This window comes from Ochlerotatus camptorhynchus, unplaced genomic scaffold, assembly GCF_037179485.1.
Source record: "Ochlerotatus camptorhynchus isolate MF236.1 unplaced genomic scaffold, CSIRO-AGI_Acam_v1.1 ptg000330l, whole genome shotgun sequence".
Taxonomy (NCBI): Eukaryota; Metazoa; Arthropoda; class Insecta; order Diptera; family Culicidae; genus Ochlerotatus; species Ochlerotatus camptorhynchus.
This window is the reverse complement of record NW_027040818.1, coordinates 5,371,281-5,394,605: the sequence shown is the minus strand read 5'-3', so window position 1 is coordinate 5,394,605 and position 23,325 is coordinate 5,371,281. Positions and strand designations below refer to the sequence as shown.

Here is a 23,325-nt window from a genome sequence, read left to right as displayed (position 1 = left end):
TTATTGTTTTATTCTCCCAATAAATGTTGCTTACCCAGGATGCATGTTTACACTTTTGCACCAGATTGTGCATGAATGGTCTCCGTCGTCGTCGTCGAACGTTAGGCTTTCGGTTATGAATGATATCCGGAACGGGAGTATCGCATGGCCTGGTATGGGAAAACGGTTTGTATTCGATAATGTGTACACAATTCCGAGCATAAAACAAACAAACGATCCAAGTGGTTTTGCGTTCTCGTGCGTCTGGCGGACGCATTGCCGTGAGATTCTGTGTATGATTTATTGGGACTTTTCGGAACAAATTATGAAGCTTGTAACCCGATGCGTTTTCGATTTTGAATTTATTTATCCTTTATATAATTGTATCATCTTTAAATTATAATCCTTTTGTTTAGTGATTTCTCTCGCCAAATGCGTGATCTAATTTATCTATGTCTATATATTAGAACAGTCGTGATCGATAAGTAATAATACAGGTGTTGACCGTGCGTCCTTTCAGAATGTATATCCAATAGATTCATATATAAATAATAATAGTCGTGAATATGGTTACTGCCTGCTAAAGGTAATATCAAATAAAGTTCGAAAGCCATCGAAACACTTGGTTCATTCGAAACGCAAAGCTCGCCTGTATGCGCGAATCGCTAGTTGCTTTTATTTGTCTCCGTCTTTGCTAATTATTTCATTTTTATCATTATAAATTATCACTTTCTCTTCGGGACGGCACCGCCCATCGAAACAAAATTGCCAGCGAATTCAGCGCAAAGGGAAAACCTAATTAATACAGTCACAGCAGAGAGTATGGGTAGGTGGTTCTCCAAAAATAATGGATCAGGGCGCCGATTCTGGCTGAGGAAATAAATTTTGGAAAGTATTTTGTTTCGGAGCCCACTTTTGTAGGTTCAAGCGCGATGATGGTTGGCTATCCGGTTGCGAATCAAAATGTACACTTTTTCTCTCCATCTCAACAGTGTAGTGTAGTGTAGTAGTAGGTAGGTTTTAATATAGTACATACAAACTATGCTCAGTAGACGATTTTTGGTAGTCCAAAGTTGGGTGGTTGGTCTACATTTGCTTCTAGTTCCTAATGATGATTAGGAGGATGATGACAGCCAGGATGGCCGCTGCTATCAGTGCCAAGATCAACTTCTTTTTGCGGGCTTTGTTCTGTTAATGTGAGAAATTTAAGAAAAAAAATATATTTATCTTGCGTTACGTTATCCTAACTATGATTTTTCAAATAAAAATGTATGTTCCTTTTCGTTAGTCTTAGTGGTATCCTGAACATAATCGGATGTGTCCAATGTGGTGCTTAGCACTCGGTATCTCGAGCAAAGCCCAACATCAAAATGATAGCAACTCGAAATCAAATTTTAATGCCAACATCTAATTGAATCATAATTTGACTTCTGTTTACGATAGACAAATATGATATCAAATTTTGCTGTACTTTTGATCTACATCTAAATTTTCTGTTGTTTTTTAGGTTTGCAATGGTGTCTTTCTACAGCAAATCAACAATTGAAAATGATGTTACAGTTTTGTATTTATTGCCTTGGCAGAACATCTCATTAGATACTCGTTTTGTCATCAACAGGAAAACTGTACATCAAATTGAGTTTTCAGTTTGCTTTCACTGATAACAGAATTACATTTCAATTTGATGTCACTGGAAGATTTTTTTTTGCTCTCTATTTTGATATTGTAACCGTCAAAATGACCAAAACGACAACAACCTGAGTAATCATTATCAGATCTCTGACTTGTCGGTCATTGGTCTTATTTTTAATTCTGATATAGTTTGATGTGCCGCATGGGGGTTTGGTCCTAATCATGAACTTCCCCAGGGCTACCCGGAAGAAGGCCGGAGGTGACCAATGTGGTTCTGAACACTCGATTTGATTTTCGTTGATCTAGTGTTTGAGTTCTGATGAAGTTTGATGTGTCGCATCATGGGTTTGGCACAATTCAGATCCCTTGTTGTCTCAAAATCCATACCCACCGGAACTCGTTTCGGTTATAAAGGGTGTTCCAGAAAGTATAAGCACAGTTTATTATTGGAATAAAACTTATGTTAATGAACTCAAATTTTTATTTCATACTAGCTGAGTGTGCCCGGCCTTGCTCGGGATTAAATATTAGCTTGAATTTATGCGCCAATGGACCACTTTGTCAAGCAGTTTTGGCGTGACTTTCTACCAGCGATTTCAGAAAACTGGACCATCTAATTTCTATTTTTTGTATGAAACGCACAAATGTTGGCTACTTTTCTCGTGGTTCTAGGAGAAAAAAAATCTCAAAATAATGTTTTATTTCAAAGTTCAAGTGGTAGTAAACGTCATTTTAACTGCTCGAATGAAGTGGTTAATTAAAAAAAGCATGCTATATTGTACGAAGCCCCCCCCCCCCCACCGGTAATCTAAGGGGCTACCCCCTATGACCTCCACATGCAAAATTTGGTTCCATTTGCTTGATTAGTTCTCGAGTTATGCAGAAATTTCAGTTTCATTTGTATGGGAGCCCCCCTTCACAGAGGGAGGGTCTCGAACCATCATAAGAATCTTCCCTGTCCAAAAAACCTCTGCATACAAATTTTCACGCCGATAGGTTCAGTAGTTTCTGAGTCTATAAGTGTCAGACAGACAGACAGAGAGACAGACATATATATATATAATCGCTTGCCAAATCATCCATCGCTTGCCAAATCATCCATCGCTTGCCAAATTATGGCCCTCTTCGGTAAAAATTGACTTATCGGCATTGTCAACTTCCTGACCATCACGGACTGTGCACAGCAAAAAAATAATTTTGATATCACGTCAAAGTGGATGCACTACAATCAAGTCGGAAGTATTGTAGTATTGGTCTCCCGGAAGCGCCTTGTAGTCAAAGTTGACGTATGTTTCATCGTCCATAATAACACACGCCAATTTTCCACACAGCAGGCTATTATATTGCTTTCAAGCCCTCGGTTTGACGAATGCGGCTTATTTCTGACTCCGTTTCGACTTCTTCTGCTTCTTGAACGTTTTCAGCCCGTCTCTTGCCTTGGCACGTTGGACGTTACTCTTCGATGTTCTCAGTTTTTTTGGAAAATTTTCTCAAACGGCCACCGGTCCCGGTTTACGGCCAGATTTCAATGTGTCCTCGGAGGTAACTTCTTCATCGAACATCCGAATGGTGGTTTGGACTGCTCCTATACTTACTTCATCAATTTTCGCTAATTTTCTTACTGAGAGGTTGAGAATAGTGCACCATTTGTGTACGATCAGTTTGCGCTTTTCCGGGGAAATGCCTCGCATTTTGATGATTTTAGAAAAAAAAATGCACTTTGCGGACACATAAAGGCTGACTAAAAGTAAATTGGAACGCCCCTCGCGCGCCGATGGCACGCCTCTAGTGATGGGAATCGAAAATCTTTGACAGTGGTTTGTTTACACTTATATAGAGAACAACTGGTGCAAGTTTGATCAGAGTAGTCGATCGCGTTCAGAAATAACATCAAATGGAACTCGAAAGAAGAAAAAATACTGTGCACAAACACCTGAAAAATCCGGAGTGGTCCGGTTCCAAGCTGACTAAAGTGCTGAAGATACCAAAAACAACAGTTTGTCGAGAGCTCAAAACCTACAAGGAAACCCTGAATGTGGAAAGGAATCAGCGGACCTACGAAAAAACTGAAACCAGGGATTGTCAGCTGCGCAGCAAGGTGAGTTAAAGCCAACCCCGATCTTTCGATCTGAAATGTGGCCAGAAGATACAACGCCAACTTTCAAACGGTGCGGATCCTTGCCAAGGAAGCCGTACAAAGCCAGTAAACATCCGAACCGGAACATGAAGCAGAATTCCGTGGCCAGAAAGCGTGCAAGACTCTTGTACGACCGTGTTTTGACGAAACACAAGGGCTGCACTTTGATCGATGACGAAACATACGTCAAACTCGATTTAAAGCAGCTTCCCGGTCAAAAGTTTTACATCGCGACGTGGACATGGGGATGTGCCGGGAAGATTCAAGTTCGTGTTTGCCGACAAGTTCGAGAAGAAGGCCATGATTTGGCAAGCGATTTGCAGTTGTGGCCTGAAAACGGAACCATTCGTCACATCCTCGACGATGACATCCCAAGTTTACATCGAAGAATGCCTGAAAAAGCGTGTATTGCCGTTCATTCGCAAGCATAGGGGCAAAGTCGTCTTTTGGCCCGATTTGGCCAGCTGCCACTACTCCAAGGTGGTTTTGGAATTAACCACTTCATTCGAGCAGTTAAAATGACGTTTAGTACCACTCGAACTTTGAAATAAAACATTATTTTGAGATGTTTTATTCTAGAACCACGAGAAAAGTAGGAAAGATTTGCGCGTTTCATAAAAAAAAATTGAAATTAGTTGTTCCAGTTTTGTCAAATCGCTGGTAGAAAGTCACGCCAAAACTGCTTGGGAAAGTGGTCTATTGCCCGGAATTTCGACCAATACTGGGCAATTTCAAAGCAGCGACTTCGAAGAATCGGCGGGGCAATCAAGGATATCCAGCAAATGCGGGCAAAATGGAAGAAATGCGCTGATTCCGTGTCCGTTTCCACTGTGCTGGCGCTGATGGCTCCATCAAGAGGAAGGTTCGGGATTTAGTTCGTACTGGAGAAATGTAACCATCGAATGCTGTAACTTTGAAGTTTTAATAAAAGTCCTGTAAAGCAACCATTAATGGACATTTAAAACTTACTGAATCACGAATTACAGGTCTTTCTGTGCGTACCAGCCTTTACTTGGTGAGCAATAAAGCAACAAAAACACACATTGCCCGAGCAAAGTCGGTTAACAAAATGAAAGCAAATCGATATTAAAGTGTGCAGTTCCTATCATAATGAAAACTCATTTTGATTTCAAATGTTGCGACATAAGTCTGATATCATATTGTGCTTTCGTTATGCAGTCAAGACGTTTTAAATGAAAGCAACTTAACTTGAAGTTCTGCTGTTTACGTCTTGTTTAAAATTTAATTGAAATTCATCTGTCGTTGAACTAATGATTATCGTTTATCTGATGTGTGACCCGCGGTGAGATTGGAGCCTAAGTATTTCAGCTTGAGAAACATGAATGGTAACCATTTACTCTAGGCCCGTATTCAGTTAAACATTATGAATGCAAAATCAGTAATCAAATTGATTTCATTGAAAGCAGGATTAGTTTTCCGTTTGCTTCAACAGTGTAAAATTTTGCTCTCATTTTTGCTGTGTTAACCGCCCGAAAAAAAAATTACAGTGAAATTTTCAGTGGAAACAATGCTCTAACATTAATATTTATTGTTGACAATAAAAATGATTGTTATAATGTTGTACCCTTCCGAAAACGGCGAAACTGCTACCTAGCTGTACAATGAATATACATAATAAAATGTTGTTACAATGATTTTTATTGTATTTTTCATTTATTTTATTGTTAACATGATTCGATCACGAACAATAATGAACAACTCTATTACAATAAAAAATGTTGTTACATTAAATATTGTTGTGTTTTTATTGTGGGTTACTTCACGAACAATAAAAATAAACCTGATTGAAGCATGCTATGAGACTATGAGAGGGTCAGCAACACTGCCAATGTAATCAAGATAGGCGCTGCTCGTATGGCTCTTGCTTTGACAGTTCGTTTGGCTCTATTCGTTGCCAAGTCAATTGAACGCCTACGACCAGATCGGTTTGAGTTGAACTCAACTCTCCTGTCTCATCTAAATCCCGCTTAATGCAGACCTTTTCCGTGCAGTCAACAATCACACAGTAACCGCAAAATACTAAAGCCCTACAGTAAAAGTATGGACGACTGTCACCACAAAACTGAAAAAAGCTGTTCCAATCGAGCAAAGCGGTGCATTTTGACGGTTCGATTGGAACAACTTTTGACAGACGTCCATACTTTTACTATAGGGCTTTACAAAATACCCAATAATGACTACAAAGTAAGCATTTTCGAGGGAAACTGGGACTACCCATTAAATGAGTAAAATTTTACCCATTTATGAGTAATAATTATGAGTAATAATTACTCATAAATGGGTAAAATTTTACTCATTTAATGGGTAGTCCCAGTTTCCCTCGTAAATGCTTACTTTGTAGTCATTATTGAGTATTTTGCGGTTATCGTGCATACAATAATAATAAAAAAAATCTACCACTTGAAGATGTCAGGAAATAACTCTCAGGTGGAAGCATATTTCATGGGCGATTCTCTCCAGTTGAATGCATTAACTTATCAACGACGCTCAACCACCAAGGAGACGTGACCTAGAGAGATCAAGTGCAGGGGAGTTGACCTCCATTTCTCACAAGTTCCGGATCGAATCTCAATCCATAACCAGTAAAAAAAGGACTCACCCGTAACAGACATACCACCACAGACAAACAGACGTAGCTCTTTGAAAAACTTGTTCTTGAAAACATAGTATTTCAAAACATATAACCTCAGTAACGACATCTCTCTGGCTTCTCGCGGAAAACAAGCTTGCTCGCTAACTCGTAAACAATATTGCATAAAAGTTTTATAGAATATATAGAAACGTCAAAGTGATCCGATGCCAGCGCTGCGGCGAGTAGTTCGCGGAACTGATAATATTCAAATCAACCGTTAAATGCATGAACGAAGATACACAATGAAGAGTTACGTCTGTTTGTCTGTGATACCACCCCCTTCCCTTCCCGGGGCGATGTTTTACTTTTTCGATTTATTTTTAAAGTCGATAAAGTAGATCTGTCAAGCCAACACATACACTCTAAAGTACACTGTTTTTTTTTTAATCAATAAATTCGCCAACCAACAGTAAAATAACAATAATATATAATGTTATTGAAAAAAATTATATGGGGAAATCACGAAAATTTCATTGTTAAGATACTTAACAACCCCCCTTTTTTATTGTAAATTTTCCATTTACCATGAAATTTGCTGTTTTGTACAACATAAATCAAGGTAAATTTATTGTATACGTAACAATATAAATCATTGTTAAGACAATAATTTTCGTCTTATTGTTACATTGTTTTTTATTGTATTTTTGTTGTTATTTTTTTTCGGGCGTTAAGACTGATCCGAGATCAACTGGAGTATTCAAAATAAGTTACATCATAACAGCAAATTTTGATTTCAATTTGATCTTCAGCTTTGCTCGGGTGATTAACAGCGGTCCCGATGGTGCAGTGGTAAGTGTGATTACCTCTTACCCCAGCAGGCCTGGGTTCAATCCCAGTCGGTGCCGCCGGGATTTTCTGAGGCATAAAGGGTGTCCACGATGAAATTGCCACACTATGAAATTGCTCTAACTTTTTAACCGTTGGGTAGAATTTAATGAAAATTTGGGTGGATTTAGTTCATAGTGCATTATTTACATCCTGCAAGTTTTAAAGTCCTGTGATCAAAACTCGCGGAAATGGAGTCGAAAGAACAGCTCGTGCGTGATAAAATCTTGCGCATTCATCACGAGAACAAGAATCTCTCGCATCGTTCCATCGCTAAAACGTTGGGAATCGCGAATTCCACGGTGTCGCGAGTGATTAAGCGGTTCGAGGAACGGTTGACCACCGATCGGAAGCCCAGAAGTGAAGGAAAAAGTATTCCGTACAACACCAAAAATCAAAACCGCGTAGTTGGGGCCTTCAACCGAAATCCGAACGCCTCCGTTAGGGATGTGGCTAATAAGCTGCACCTAAGCCGAAGATTTGTCCAGAAGGCCAAAACTAAGGCTGGGCTTCGAACGTTCAAGGTACAAAAGGCCCCTAATCGCGATGAGAAGCAGAACAAGTCCGCCAAAACTCGTGCCAGGAAGTTGTACCTCAACATGCTGACGAAAGTTGAATGCTGCATCATGGACGACGAAACATATGTGAAGGCCGACTTCAAACAGATCCCCGGCAACCTGTTTTTACGGCCAAGGATAAGTTCAGCGTTCCGGAGCATGTCCGCACTCAGAAGATGTCCAAATTTGCGAAGAAATTCCTGGTTTGGCAAGCCATCTGCACGTGCGGGAAGCGGAGTGCACCTTTCGTGACCCAGGACACGATGAACGGACAGGTGTACATAAAAGAGTACCTCCAGAAGCGGCTGCTTCCTCTCCTGAAGGCCCACAACGTCCCAACAATCTTCTGGCCGGATTTGGCCTCATGCCACTACTCCAAGGACGTGCTGAAGTGGTATGCGGACAATAAGGTCAATTTCGTGCCGAAAATGTTCAACCCTCCCAACACTCCGGAGCTCCGCCCCATCGAGAAGTACTGGGCGATTATGAAGCAGCACCTTCTTAAACGACCTAAGGTAGTGAAGACAGTCGAGGAACTGAAGAAAGTATGGGTTTACATGCAAAAAACGGTTGATTCACAGGTTGTGCAGAATCTTATGGCCGGGGTTAAGGCCAAGGTGCGGGCATTTGCGTATGGACTGTAAATAAAATACGAGTAAAATGGTAAAATGAAGTTTAATAGTTATTTCTCAATCCCTGAAAATTTGATGGCAATCGGATGAAAACTCGAATTTTGCGAATCAATTTTGTGTGTGGCAATTTCATCGTGGACACCCTTTAACATCTCTGATCACGCCTTCGGAACGGCTTGTTGGTCAACGTTTCATGAGTTGATGGGTCGATAGGTAGGGTACAGCTGTGGGAGCTGCCTCCCTGGCGTCGATAGCATTGGTGCTCAGCATGGGAAACAAGATGGACGGAAAACAAATCAAGGAAAAAAAAACACATCGATGAACAGTTGATAAACTTCATCGGGGTAGAAGTGGCGGCTTGTTGAAAGTGTGCTTATACTTTCTGGGACACCCTATATCTCCGATGACCGATTTCAAAAATATTTAAAATCGTTTAATTGGACTACAAGAAATTTCATTTGCCGTTTGTTGCATCCAACTCAATGCAGAGGTAGCTGAGAAACACACCTTACTTTATTTCGTCACGGACACACATAGGGCGGTTCAAAATATCGATTTTGCTCCACCAGGCTCAATCGATTCTAGGCCCTGATTATTCTACCAAAATGCGAACTCATACTTCACTTGCCTTTTGAAGTTTATATGGGAATAACTGGGCTGTTACAAAATATGCCAAATTTGATCCGCGACAAATAAAAACTGTTTTCATTGCTTAAAAATAATGTTTCCATTACTGCTACATGGCACTTAAAGCTTAAAGCTTATAGCAAAACTCCGCTGTGTACGGTTTAACTTTCTACCAACGATCCAACTGATTCATCCTGATGTGGGTTAGATCTGGTTCAGGCAGCAGATTCAAGAGCTGCCCGACCAGAAAATATCCTGGTGTAATTGCTTCGAGGCTATCAGGATTCGATAACATTGGTCAGAGGGGTCTCGAATTGAGACAGGCCTCCACTTGACACAACACAAGTTTCTCATGGGTTACAAATGGTGAGTTGACAACCTAGCTCTGGTTCTCACAAGTTCCTACCTCACACCTCCCCGTGGTGTAGCCTGGGCAATGTTGTCCTTCTGACAATAGCAAAGTGAGGGGTGCAACGCGAACACTGGCGCGGTAACCATAACACGGCGATAGAGGAAATGCTTCGTCAACCCGCAGGAGTGCCAACCGACACATTAGGATCGACGCCAGTAAGATCCTTATTACGGCATACTGGACACGGCATGGAACTATGGACACGGCATGGAACTATGGACACGGTCTGGCTCTGAACACGGCCCCCATGAAGGACCGTGTCAACCCTAGCATGGTCTCCCTGCTTGCATAGATAACCATGGGATCACGATAGGAGACTACATACAACGAGTGGAGATAGCGGCCCGGAGGGGGGACCCATCATAATGGAGAAAATCGGAGAAAAAAAAACAAAAATGACGAAAATGAAAAAAACATAAAAAAATATGAAGGACGACGGCAAGACGCCAGATAGTGAAAACGGAGGAGCGAACGTGTTCGCAAGAAGCGGAAAGTTGCAGAGATCACCAGCGTCGAACCAGGTGACCACAGCGAGTTCCAGTAGTTGCATACCCCAAGTGGAACAGCATGGATCCCAAGGAGAGCAGCTAGGTGCGGTGCCATGCCAAGTATTCACACCGAAATCCAGCAGTGGCAAACAGCAAAAATTGCAGCTTGGGAGAAACAAAATGACGGAGGTCAGGAGGAAGATCGAAGATCTCTATGTGTTCGTAAAGGATAAAAACAACGTACACAAAGAGATCAAGCAACTTGTGACTGGAATCAAATCCGGCATAACAGTGGCAGATCGGGAATTCCATGAGTGGAGAAAAAGAGCCGAAAATGCCGAAAAGGCTCTCCGGGAGGCCAAGGAGATCATAAGACTGGCTGAAGCACATGAGACGCCGAAGGGACCCACAAATCCATGTCCTGAAAAGAGAGATAGGGACACGCCAGGAGATGAGGATGAGGAAGGCATCAAGGAGATGGGAGAAAATGGTGCGTGGCGTAAAGTCGAGAACCAGAAGGAGAGGAAGAAAAAACAGAAGGAAGATGAAGTGAGGAAGAAGGAAGAGGAAGCGAGGAAGAAGGAAGAGAAGAAGAAGGAAGACAGGAAGAATAAGGAGAAGTCTAGGCCTTGTAGGGAGAAAAGCAAGGGTGACGCTCTGGTTGTTGAGGCGAAGGACAAAACGTCCTACGCAGCACTCCTCCGGAATGTGAGAGAGGATCCGGAGGCGAGAACGTGGTGAAAACCAGGCGAACCCAGAAAGGCGAGATGCTATTTGAGCTGAAAAGGGATCCTACGGTTAAGAGCGCAGCTTTTAAGGAGCTCGTCGAAAAATCTCTTGGCGAGACGGCCAACGTAAGAGCCTTATCCCAGGAGTCAGTGGTCGAGTGCAAGGATCTGGACGAGATCACAACAGAAGACGAGTTGAAGAGTGCGCTGAAGGTGCAATGCAACCTGGGAGACGTACCGATGGCAATTCGGTTGAGGAAGGCGTATGGTGGCACGCAAACGGCGTCGATACGACTTCCTTCGGACGCAGCTAACGAGCTGCTGAAGACAAGTCGAATCAAGGTTGAGTGGTCAGTGTGCCCGTTGAAAGCTATTCCTCGGGTATCTAAGAAAATGGAGAGATGCTACAAATGCATGGGCTTCGGTCACCAGGCGAGACACTGCAAAGGCCCAGACAGATCTGATCTGTGCAGGAAATGCGGGCACGTTGCAAAAGAGTGTACAAAGCAACCAAGGTGCATGCTCTGCAAAAAGGAGAACGGAAACGGCTATGTGACGGGAAGTTTCGGGTGCCCAGAGTTCAAGAAGGCGATGGTGGGCCAGCAATAATGAAGGTAACCCAAATAAATCTCAATCATTGCAGCACAGCAACTGTTGTGGCAGTCAACAACGGAAACAAAGTGCGACGTTGCAATCATTGCAGAGCCATATCGACTCCCTCTCGATAATGGTAACTGGGTGGCGGATAGAGCAGGAATGGCGGCCATACAAGTCATGGGCAGGTATCCCATTACCAACGCAAGAGGGTATAGCCTGCTGGAAGCTCTGGCAAAGTTGAACGTCAGTTTGGCCAACTTAGGAACCATCAGCACCTTCCGCAAAGATGGTAGGGAATGCATTATCGACGTCACTTTCTGCAGTACGTCGCTAGTGGCAAATATGAACTGGAGAGTGTGCGAAGAGTACAGTATCGACGAACGGACACCGGTGGAAATGCGGAGGACGAAAGTAAGCGAGCGAAAGTGGAAAACGAAGGCATTCAATAAGGATCTCTTCATCGAAGCTCTAAGGGTAGACAGCAGCGTCCCGGACCTAAGCGCGAACGAGTTGACCGAATCATTAGTAAGGGCATGTGACACAACTATGCCGACAAAACTGAAGCCAACGAACAGGCGGCGGCCAGCTTACTGGTGGAACGAGGAAATTAGCGCCCTCCGTGCTACTTGTCTTCCAGCCAGAAGGCGTGCTCAGAGAGCAAGAACGGAAGCAGACAGAGAGGAACGCAGGGTGGTGTTCAGAGAGGCCAGGGCTGCACTGAAACGAAAGATAAAGCTGAGCAAGTCAAATAGTTTCAAGGAGCTGTGCCGCGACGCCGATGCCAACCCCTGGGGCAACGCATACCGAGTCGCGATGGCGAAGATAAGAGGTCCAACGATGCCGGTTGAAATGTGTCCCAACAAGCTGAAAGTCATCGTGGAGGGACTTTTCCCACAGCATAACCCAACGAACTGGCCACCTACACCATATGGCGAGGTAGATGAAGACAACGTTGAACAAGTCTCCAACGAGGAACTCAGGATGGTGCTGCAGAAATATCTGGACGAGGGTCAGTTCCCTGATAGGTGGAAGGTACAAAAGCTTGTGCTGTTGCCGAAGCCCGGAAAACCGCCAGAGGATCCTGCATCGTATAGGCCAATATGCTTGCTGGATACTGTCGGAAAGCTCTTGGAGAGGATCATCCTGAACAGGCCGACGAAATGCACGGAGAGTGAACACGGATTGTCGGAGAGGCAGTTTGGATTCCGGAAAGGGAGATCGACGGTAGATGCAATTCGGACAGTGATGGACAGAGCCGAGAAAGCTTCCAAACAGAAGCGGAGAGGAAATCGATACTGCGCCGTGATTACGATTGATGTGAAGAGCTCCAGCTGGGAGACCATCGCCAAGGCGCTCCATAGAATGAGGGTTCCAGACTACCTCTGCAGGATTCTAAGTAGTTATTTCCAGAACCGGGTCCTGGTCTACGCGACAGACACGGGGAAGAAATCGCTTAGAATCACGGCAGGAGTTCCACAAGGCTCCATTCTAGGCCCAAGGTTGTGGAATGGAATGTACAATGGCGTGCTGACGCTCAAGCAGGCCAAAGGAGTTGAGATCGTTGGCTTTGCGGACGATGTCGTCTTGACGGTAACCGGTGAGACGCTGGAAGAAGTGGAAATGCTGGCGGCCGAGGCGATAGATACGATTGGTAACTGGATGCAAGGAGCGAAGCTGCAGATAGCCCACCACAAAACAGAAGTGATGTTGGTCAGTAACTGCAAAGCAATGCAGCGGGCAGAAATCACCGTTGGAGAGCACACCATTGTTTCGAAGCGCGTGCTAAAGTATCTGGGAGTGATGATCGACGACCGGCTAAACTTTAATAGCCACATCGAATATGCTTGCGAGAAGGCGGCGAAGGTCATCAACGCAATAGCCAGAATCATGCCGAACAATTCTGGTCCAAGCAGCAGCAAGAGGCGTCTTCTGGCTAGTGTGTCCTCATCGATACTAAGGTACGGAGGTCCAGCCTGGATTGAAGCGCTGAACACGAAGCAGAATCAAAGAAAATTGAGCAGTACTCATGGCCATGCGAGTCGTGAGTGCGTACAGAACCATTTCGATGGAGGCAGTATGCGTTATCGTCGGTATGATCCCAATCGGCATCACCTTGGCGGAGGACTACGAGTGCTATATGACGAGAGAAACCAGAGGAGTACGAAAAATGGTGAGAACGGAGTCGATGGCTAAGTGGCAACAGGAGTGGGATGCAGCAGAGAACGGTAGATGGACAAATAGGTTAATACCGATTCTTTCGACCTGGGTGAACAGCAAGCATGGAGAAGTCAACTTCCACTTGACGCAGTTTCTGTCTGGTCATGGCTGCTTCAGGAAGTACCTGCATCGGTTCGGACACACAACGTCACCCTTCTGACCGGAGTGTGCGAATGCGGAAGAATCACCAGAGCACGTGGTCTTCGAATGTCCTAGATTTGATGATGTGCGAGAGGATATGCTCGCCCTTAGCACGGAGAATGTCGTCGAAGAAATGTGTCGAGAGGAGGGCACCTTTAACGCCGTCAGCAGAGCAGTAACGCAGATCATGTCAGCGCTGCAGCGAAAATGGCGAGAAGACCAACTAGAAAGTAGTAATGTGCGAACTGAAAGCCGAAGCCGGGAGAACTCTCCGACAGAGTAGGCTGAATCCACCACCGGGGATAACCGAGTAGAACGTGACTGAGAGCTAAATGGCTCACAATAGAGAGACGATCAGCGAACTGGAAGTGCCAATTAGCTGAGTTAAAGTGAGGTGCGTAATGCACGTCCCCCTCCGAAGTAATACGACAAGTGGTTCAGGGGGAAAAGGGCAAGGCGTCCAAGGAGGTTTTAGGGCGGTAAGAATCCCACACACCGTGTCACCGCGAGTGTGTTCAGTCGTCAAGTGGTGGCACGATGGTCTTTTTGAAGATTTCCTCCTTGACAAAAAAAAAAACAAAACAAGTTTCTCATTTCCAACGACGGTACGAAGCAACTCATTTAAACTCTTCACGGTCACTTCCCATATGCCAGCTTGATGTGGGCTTGCCGGTCGAATTAATCTCTACCGAAGTCCGAGGTTGGTGAAGAAATATTCCGCTTGCTTGACGTGCTTCGTGGCCATCCCATAGATTCCTGCAACTGTCAGTTAGGGCCTACCAAATTCGTGCCATTGTCTGACCACACTTTGTTGCAGTCAGGGATTTAAACCGTTGACGTTTTTTACTACACTCACTTCGTTGTCGTGCACGACAGTCTGTTTGTATTCGTACTCTCATGCTCTAACGTTGTCTCTCTTACACAACACAAACGGTAGAACAACAATCGAGCAAAAAGAAAATTTTCAAATAACTATCATATGACATGTGTGATTTCGTTATATTTCCTCAATTTGGTGTAAATTAAACCATTTCTGATCATAAATGTTATTACTAAAGGGTGTCCACGATGAAATTGCCACACACAAAATTGATTCGCAAAATTCGAGTTTTCATCCGATTGCCATCAAATTTTCAGGGATTGAGAAATAACTATTAAACTTCATTTTACCATTTACTCGTATTTTATTTACAGTCCATACGCAAATGCCCGCACCTTGGCCTTAACCCCGGCCATAAGATTCTGCAGAACCTGTGAATCAACCGTTTTTTGCATGTAAACCCATACTTTCTTCAGTTCCTCGACTGTCTTCACTACCTTAGGTCGTTTAAGAAGGTGCTGCTTCATAATCGCCCAGTACTTCTCGATGGGGCGGAGCTCCGGAGTGTTGGGAGGGTTGAACATTTTCGGCACGAAATTGACCTTATTGTCCGCATACCACTTCAGCACGTCCTTGGAGTAGTGGCATGAGGCCAAATCCGGCCAGAAGATTGTTGGGACGTTGTGGGCCTTCAGGAGAGGAAGCAGCCGCTTCTGGAGGCACTCTTTTATGTACACCTGTCCGTTCATCGTGTCCTGGGTCACGAAAGGTGCACTCCGCTTCCCGCACGTGCAGATGGCTTGCCAAACCAGGAATTTCTTCGCAAATTTGGACATCTTCTGAGTGCGGACATGCTCCGGAACGCTGAACTTATCCTTGGCCGTGAAAAACAGGTTGCCGGGGATCTGTTTGAAGTCGGCCTTCACATATGTTTCGTCGTCCATGATGCAGCATTCAATTTTCGTCAGCATGTTGAGGTACAACTTCCTGGCACGGGTTTTGGCGGACTTGTTCCGCTTCTCGTCGCGATTAGGGGCCTTTTATACCTTGAACGTTCGAAGCCCAGCCTTAGTTTTGGCCTTCTGGACAAAACTTCGGCTTAGGTGCAGCTTCTTAGCCACATCCCTAACGGAGGCGTTCGGATTTCGGTTGAAGGCCCCAACTACGCGGTTGTGATTTTTGGTGTTGTACGGAATACTTTTTCCTTCACTTCTGGGCTTCCGATCGGTGGTCAACCGTTCCTCGAACCGCTTAATCACTCGCGACACCGTGGAATTCGCGATTCCCAACGTTTTAGCGATGGAACGATGCGAGAGATCCTTGTTCTCGTGATGAATGCGCAAGATTTTATCACGCACGAGCTGTTCTTTCGACTCCATTTCCGCGAGTTTTGATCACAGGACTTTAAAACTTGCAGGATGTAAATAATGCACTATGAACTAAATCCACCCAAATTTTCATTAAATTCTACCCAACGGTTAAAAAGTTAGAGCAATTTCATAGTGTGGCAATTTCATCGTGGACACCCTTTAGGACATCGTTGCTTGCTATTTTTAGAATTCACACAAGCACAGCATCAGAAACTCTTATTATGAGAAAAAAACTAAAATACATACATTCGTGACGTGACGGTCTTCGGTGACAGTGTCGTATGACAGAGCCTGTCATATGACATTTTAGTTTAGTACTGTAATTTGATGGCTTGTTTTGCAAGTGTCTGAAACAAAGGCAGTCGATTATCACAGAAAATGTGTCGACTACGGTGACCGCTTACTAGACTGTGGGATTTTGGGGCAAAATAGGCTCCAAACATGCACATATCACAGCGTGCTATATTTCTATAAAGTTCGCCAATTATTTACAAAGTAGGGGAATTTACGTATTCTCGTCAATCTAAGCAGCGTCCGAACTTCTATTAGCGATTTCTCAGCGTCACACACATACATGACAGGTTTGTTTGTTGACATTTATCTGCTGCTTGCTTTTCTACCAATTCCAATCGCAGAATTGATCAAAACGGGTTGAACATGTTTTTACAACGCTCCAAACTTCTCAGGTGAGAGTGACTATTGTCGGCAGTCTCTTTTTCTTCGGCACCCTTTCCATTTGAACTGCGTGTTAACCAGCTGTTCTATTATCGGCAACTCGAAATCAGCCGTATTTTGTAGTATGTATATTTCATTTAAAGACAAATATGGTATAACAGGAATTCACAGTCGTAAAAATGTGATCAGATTGAAGCTGAAAAGGTAAGGAATCGGCTTAATACATTCAGCGAAGAGTTTTGATTGGAAAATACAGTGAAATAAACGTTTCAATTTCGGTTGCCGAAAACAGTCAATAGGTGCCGAAGCCATAATTTACCCTATCTAGAATGTTATCTGAACTTCTATAAAATTTGCTTAACTTCTACAAGAAACTCAGCCCTTCGCGCTGTTCACTGAAGTTCTACAGAGTTGGTTGAACTACTACAAATGTGTCTGCTCTTCTAGAAAGTTAACTGAAATTCTATGCAGTTTCCTAAAATTTCTTCAAAATTCGTTTGTAAGAAATGTATTGGAACTGAGCCCCTTTCCACAGACTTCAGGAATTATTGAGCTTGAAATTAAAGTTGAAGCTTAATGATGTTATGGAGGTGAAGAAATTAAGAGTTCATAAACCATTTTGGCGCATCACTCCAGAAATAACAAATCCGAGAAAACATGAAAACCTCCACTCACCTGGTAGTGACTGGCCTGCTTCAGCTGCGTCACTCCTTCGGCCACAAATACGCTCGTCTGTTCAACAGAGGCCTCGATCGAGTCTACCTGATGGCTCTGCTCGTAAACCAACGCGCCCAGCTTCTTGTAGATTTCGTTCACGCTCAATATGTTTTCCTGAAACGGTTCAACGAAGTCAGTAGATATATTTAGCATCTTCATCATCGGCAACAAACCTCCAATTCCCGAATGGTTTGCTCCTGGTTCTCCAGCGCCTGCAGGTCGATCTCCTCCTGCAGCTGTTCTTGCGTCTGGCCCCGCTGGCCGCTCACAAAGTTATCCTCGAACATCGACGCATTGTTGTAGTTGTTGCCGGTGCCGCCGGATCCCATGCTGGAATGGTTGGATCCCGGAGGTTTGCTCAAAGCCACGTGGGCACCTCGCGCCTGCCGGACCGCATTCTTCTCCAGATCCACCGTTTTCCGTTGCACCGCTTGGAATGCCGTCAGAGCGGCGGTGAATTCGTCCACCAGCCGGTCCCGTTGGATTTTCAGGTGCCGCTCTTTGCAGTTGACCAGATCGTTCAGCAGGTTGGTCGTATCGGTGATCAGTCGCTGGGTGTACGTCCGAATCTGGTGCCTGTTGATGGGGGGGTATAAGTGTGATACGAACATTTGTTTGTCATGAAACTCACAGCTGTTGCTTCAACTCGGGTGAATCCTGTGCCGTTCCGAACTGGTTTACCATCCGCTGCATGGATGAGACTGAAAAAGGGGGGAGGGAATTACAAGGAAACTATTCAGCCGAATCAAAGTGAAAGGAATCGCTTACCATTCTGCAGGATCTTCTGAATGCTGGTGGCGATGGTTTGGGCCAACTTCTGGAAGTCGGCCTCGTTTGTGATCGTGGAGGACCCGGTCCCATTGTTTTCAAAGGAAGAGTAACTCATCTGAAACGATAATCAAACAATAATTTTCCGTATCAATCCCGCTAACGTCGTAGACAAACTGGTTCTCTAATGTGAATGCAAGCAACACCCAGAAATAAACTTTAATTCAATTAAGGCGAAGTGAACAAACGCAAAAACACAATATAAACAAATGAATCACCGATAAGCTCCGTTATACCTCTAGCAGAGAAGACGATGTCTTGTTAGAACGAATACGTACCTTCCTCTGCCTTTTCTCTTAACTCTGCTTAGTATGAGTGGTGACTAAAACAATCACACACTAGCGCGTCTGGAAGTTGGATGACAAATTCTGATTACGTCGAACACCCCTGCCCTGCTGGTGCACCCACTTCCCAGCTGTCTCCGGATCTCGCTGAGACAGCTGCTTCCTACAATAGGCTCCAAGAAGCTCAAGACGTGTCGTAACAGCTGATTCACCCGGCTGTTTGCTGCTTCCTGCTTCAATAACGTACGCCCTCCTTCTTCAAGGTCCTCTTTGTAATCCTTCGGAAAGTATAGAACACTCAACTTGCAGCCAGCAGACTCAGGAAATTTCTATGGCTTACCGATTCTCCTCTGCGAAGCTCGCGAAAACAGAGACACAGATTTATCAGCTGTTTACTATAAGCTGCTGATAACGCTAACGATAAAATTTCTATATTACACTGCAGCAGCAATAAAACACAACACAACACAAAGTGGAATGATTTTCGTTTTTCTTCCCGAATATAGCACCAATTTTTTTTCCGATTATTATTTTTTCCTATCCGTCCGTCCGTTCCACAACCACGACCAGAACAAAACTTTCTGATGGAAACACACAAAAATCAGCCAACGAAAATGACAGCTGGCTGATTGGTAATCCGCATCCCAAAAAGGGACTATGAAAATTTTGTCGTTTCATTCGAGCAGCTCAACGACGCATGTATTTTTTTCACTGGTCCGAGACACGGAAATCCACCTATCCCTGTCAAAACAACCGGCTTTGTCAAAAATTGCAATCATCAACATCAACCATCTGAAAGAGTGTTTTTTCGTCCGGAAAATTTTCCGGATCCTTGTTGCGTGAACGTTTTTCCTCTATACATCCAGAAGTGCAGCTCAGGAATGTCTTCACCTGCACCGAAATCGCCGGAACTGTCGGACAAAAGCCGTAAGTACGACCGTCAGATTAGGTAAGCATCCTCCCCCCCCCCCCCCCCAGAAACGGCTGCTGCTCCGAAAAATAATAATCCCTTTCGATTCAGACTGTGGGGCGAACACGGTCAATCGCTGCTGGAAAATGCACAAATTTGCCTGATCAATGCGACGGCTCTGGGGACGGAAATCCTCAAGGGTGTGGTCTTGCCCGGCGTCGGAGGGTTTACCATCGTCGACAGCGGCATCGTCACGGAGGAGGACATCGGATGCAACTTCTTTCTGGATTCGGCTTCCCTCGGTCAATCGAGGGCCAAAAGCAGCATGCAACTGCTGCAGGAACTGAATCCCGACGTGAACGGGGACTACGTGGACGAGAATGTGGACCAGCTGATGGATTCGCAGGCGGATTTCTTCAAGAACTTCGATGTGGTTGTGGCAACGGCCGTGAACGAGCGGACAGTCTCGCGGCTGTCGAGTTTGCTCTGGGACCAGCACATTCCGTTGGTCGTGTGCCGATCGGTTGGATTCTACGGCGTGGCAAGGCTGCAGGTCAAGGAGCACTGTGTGATTGAATCACACCCGGACAGTCGCCAGAGCGATCTCCGGCTGGAGCATCCGTTCGAGGCACTGAAGAAGCATATGGCCGAAACGCAGCTAACTACAAAGGTACCTTGGCTAGTGGTGATGTACAAGAGCCTGCAGGAATGGGTTGAGAACCACGGAGGACAGTATCCAGCGAATTATAAGGAGAAGTCCGAACTAAGGGAACTGATCCGCAGGAAGATGACGGCAGATGAGGAGAATTACGAGGAAGCAATCAAAGCAGTTAATTCCAGCTTCGGAGGTGGAAAGCCGGGTTCGTCGATCAGTGAAATCCTGTCCGATGATAGCTGTGCAAACGTAAGGAAAGAGGTACGTTGGTTATGATTCAAGCAATGGTAGAGATCAACAATTAATGACTTCATTCGAGCAGTTAAAATGACGTTTACTACCACTCGAACTTTGAATTGAAACATTATTTTGAGAATTTTTCTTCTAGAACCACAAGAAAAGTAGCCACAATTTGTGCGTTTCATAAAAAAAATTGAAATTAGTTGGTCCAGTTTTGTGAAATCGCTGGTAGAAAGTCACGCCAAAACTGCTTCACAAAGTGGTCAATTAATAACGATCCTAACATTTCAGAGCAATGCCTTCTGGATTTTGGCTCGTGCCTTGAGGGACTTTGTTGAGAACGAAGGCAATGGGCTGCTGCCGCTACCGGGAGTCCTACCGGACATGACTGCAGATACCAACTCGTACATAAACCTGCAGAACGTCTACCGCTCGCAAGCTGCTCACGACGCCGAAATTGTGTATCGCCGGGCTCGCCAGTTGCTGAAGGAGTTGAACAAGCCGAACGATTTCATCACCGAGAAAGATGTCCGTCTATTCTGCCGGGAAGCGGCCAACCTGGCCATCGTTCGTGGATCGAAAATTTCCGACGAGTACGATAAGGCGTATAAGGCATCGCAAATTTCGTCCGCTTTGGAAACGCCCAACTCCTTGATGGCTCACTACGTGACTCTCCGGGCGGTGGACAAGTTTCAGGCCGAGCACGGTTACCTGCCTGGCGAGTGTCAGGTAGAGGGCGACACCTCCCGAATCAAGAGCATTGCCGCGAAGATGATCAACGAATGGGGCATCAACACTCCGATTAGCGACGATCTGGCCCACGAAATCTGTCGCTATGGAGGTGCGGAAATTCACAGCATTTCGGCGTTCTTCGGAGGGTGCATTGCCCATGAACTGATAAAGCTCATCACCAAGCAGTATAAACCGTTCGATAATACGATTGTCTACGATGGAACAACTTCGCAAACGGAGACTTTCAAGCTGTAGAGTGATTAGTTGGCGTGATGGTAAGATATCTTGAGTCGTACTTTTTGGTTAAAATCATTATATATAATATTTCTTTTATTTGTACACAGTGAGCAGTATATAATAAACAATGTTTTGTCTCAAATAATTAGATTGATGATTGCAGGATCACAGGGTCCAGGGCATGATGGGTCCGTTTCGACTGTCTTGGGGATTTGAGAATCGGTAGAGTGCCTAGCGGTTCTCAAAGATGCGTTGATTCCAGCCCACTTCGAGAAATTCTAGAAACATGCGACCTATCAATATCTATCTCAATTCTGACATCAAATGTAGGTTGCAGCCGTTCGGACCGAGCTAAGAAATAGTTAATGCAACAAGTTTGTTTTCATAAGATCACCCAATTTGGCAGCAACGTTATCATTGGATGTGATTGTGATATATAATTGTCTTCGCGTTATTTTTGCAAAATGTTGCTGCGCACTTCATTTTTATTCAGTTCCGGTCAAACATTCAAATTTTTTCAACATCATTGCGGCACTATATGAAAGTCATTTAGGGTCTGATCCATTTGGGGTATTATTTTAACTTTTAACAGATGGAAAGTTATCGATTAACCCTGCTATCCGAGCGTAGTTACTTCTTCTTTCCTTTATTTAACGTCGGTCTCTGTTCCGCAATCTAGTGCCAATCACCGACGGACATCGGTTGCCATCCATTGAAGGCAATCGAATGTGCAGGAAGGCAGCTTCCTTGGCTAAGTTCTTCTCGAAAACCGGTCGATCGACAGCACAGGGATTTTCGAACATAGAAAATAACTTTCGAAATATCACTTTTAACCACGCGTTGAATTTAACTCGGCAACTTGTTCACAGCCTTAGGCCGTTCGCAATGCTGTTGTATTTTATAAGGACTGTTTCATTTTGAAACTAGAACAGTTCGCTCGTGATGCTTGTTGCATACGGATGTGTATTACGTTCATTCTCGCTGTTTAAAAGTGTGTTTAGAAAGAAAGAAAGTGTTATTGACCTGTAAATCGGTGGAATGTGTTACGAATCGACATGTTTGTTTTGCCTTGAAAAAGCGTATAGGCTGATTATCCAAGTTTTAAAAATTATTGAAAATAAATCAAATTGCTGCCGTTTGTGAAGTGCGTGGTGTGAAAATTCTATGAATTCGATACACTCAAGGGTGTGTGTGTTTGTGTAAATCACTTGAGGCGACTAGTAATAAATACGAAGGCGATTTCAAACTTTTGTGGTGTTGAGCAGCGGACCAGAAACAGTGGTAAAAAGCTCTTTGGTGAATTTCCCAGTGCTACCAGGATATCGACTAACATGAAAGGATAAGTACTTTTAAATCGCTATAACTGTTGATAATTATTAAAGAGGTTCACTATTATTTTCTTTTTTCTTGTCATGTGAATACTCTCAAATAATGTTATATGTTACAATCATCACAATCACTATTATTTCAATATTTTGTTTTAATTTTTGGCTGTTTTCTGACAACATTGCCATGTGTCTGTCGACAGTTCAAGCTGGACATAGCATTGGGTCCTAGGTGGCATCGACGGATTCTCTTCGTTGACTTTCTCTTTGCATCCCCACGGCCATGTTAAGACATTCCCAGCTATTTTCAATACATTGATCGATAAAAGAAGCTTTCATCTAGCATGTAATACGCTACGTGCTCAAGTTTTTAACGGAAGAGAAAGTCGACGAGGAGATGCTGCTTGGGACCTGGTGAAGGGTTAGGCTTGATTTCATGTCGATGTGCATGTTAAAGCTACTCACCGAAAGATGTAGTGGCAGACATGTATTGCAGGTTGCATGACTAAGGAGCAACCTGTTGGGTGGTGAGTTTTATTGAGCAAAAAAATATATGTATTAAAGAAGCTTTTGTCTAGCATATAGTATAGAGCATGTAGTCACCTTGGTATAGAGTTCTCCAGATGCACAAAAGTGTGCGTAAGACCGCGCGCTACCTTTTTAAGGCTCTGAACCATTTGGTGGATTATTTTAACTTTTGGTTAAAATTTGACAGATGAAAAGTTATCGATTAACCCTGCTATCCGAGCATGGTTATTTCTGACAGACAAGAAGTTAAATTTTGACAACCGTGGCTCGAAAACCGGTCGATCGACAGTACGGGGATTTTCGAACATAGAAAATAACTTTCGAAATGTCACTTTTAACCACGAGTTAAATTAAACTCGGCAAATGGTTCACAGCCTAA

General features: G+C 44.1%; 2 protein-coding genes across 2 annotated transcripts; one reads left to right on the top strand and one right to left on the bottom strand.

Annotated features, from left to right (window-relative positions):
* Nucleotides 1-326: 326 nt before the first annotated feature.
* Nucleotides 327-18,837, bottom strand: Syx7 (syntaxin 7). Its single transcript, XM_065230573.1, has 7 exons — nucleotides 18,660-18,837; nucleotides 18,314-18,597; nucleotides 17,976-18,093; nucleotides 17,839-17,908; nucleotides 17,381-17,783; nucleotides 17,166-17,321; nucleotides 327-1,167 (listed from the first exon to the last, which is right to left on the bottom strand). The coding sequence occupies exons 3-7, from the start codon at nucleotides 18,091-18,093 to the stop codon at nucleotides 1,078-1,080; spliced, it is 837 nt and encodes a 278-aa protein (XP_065086645.1). The 5' UTR covers nucleotides 18,314-18,597; nucleotides 18,660-18,837; the 3' UTR covers nucleotides 327-1,077.
* A 272-nt stretch (nucleotides 18,838-19,109) lies between these two features.
* On the top strand, nucleotides 19,110-21,164 carry APP-BP1 (Nedd8-activating enzyme E1 regulatory subunit APP-BP1). Its single transcript, XM_065230695.1, has 3 exons — nucleotides 19,110-19,268; nucleotides 19,341-20,145; nucleotides 20,416-21,164. Exons 1-3 carry the CDS (start codon nucleotides 19,201-19,203, stop codon nucleotides 21,109-21,111), a joined length of 1,569 nt encoding a protein of 522 aa, XP_065086767.1. The 5' UTR covers nucleotides 19,110-19,200; the 3' UTR covers nucleotides 21,112-21,164.
* The last annotated feature ends 2,161 nt before the right edge of the window (nucleotides 21,165-23,325 follow it).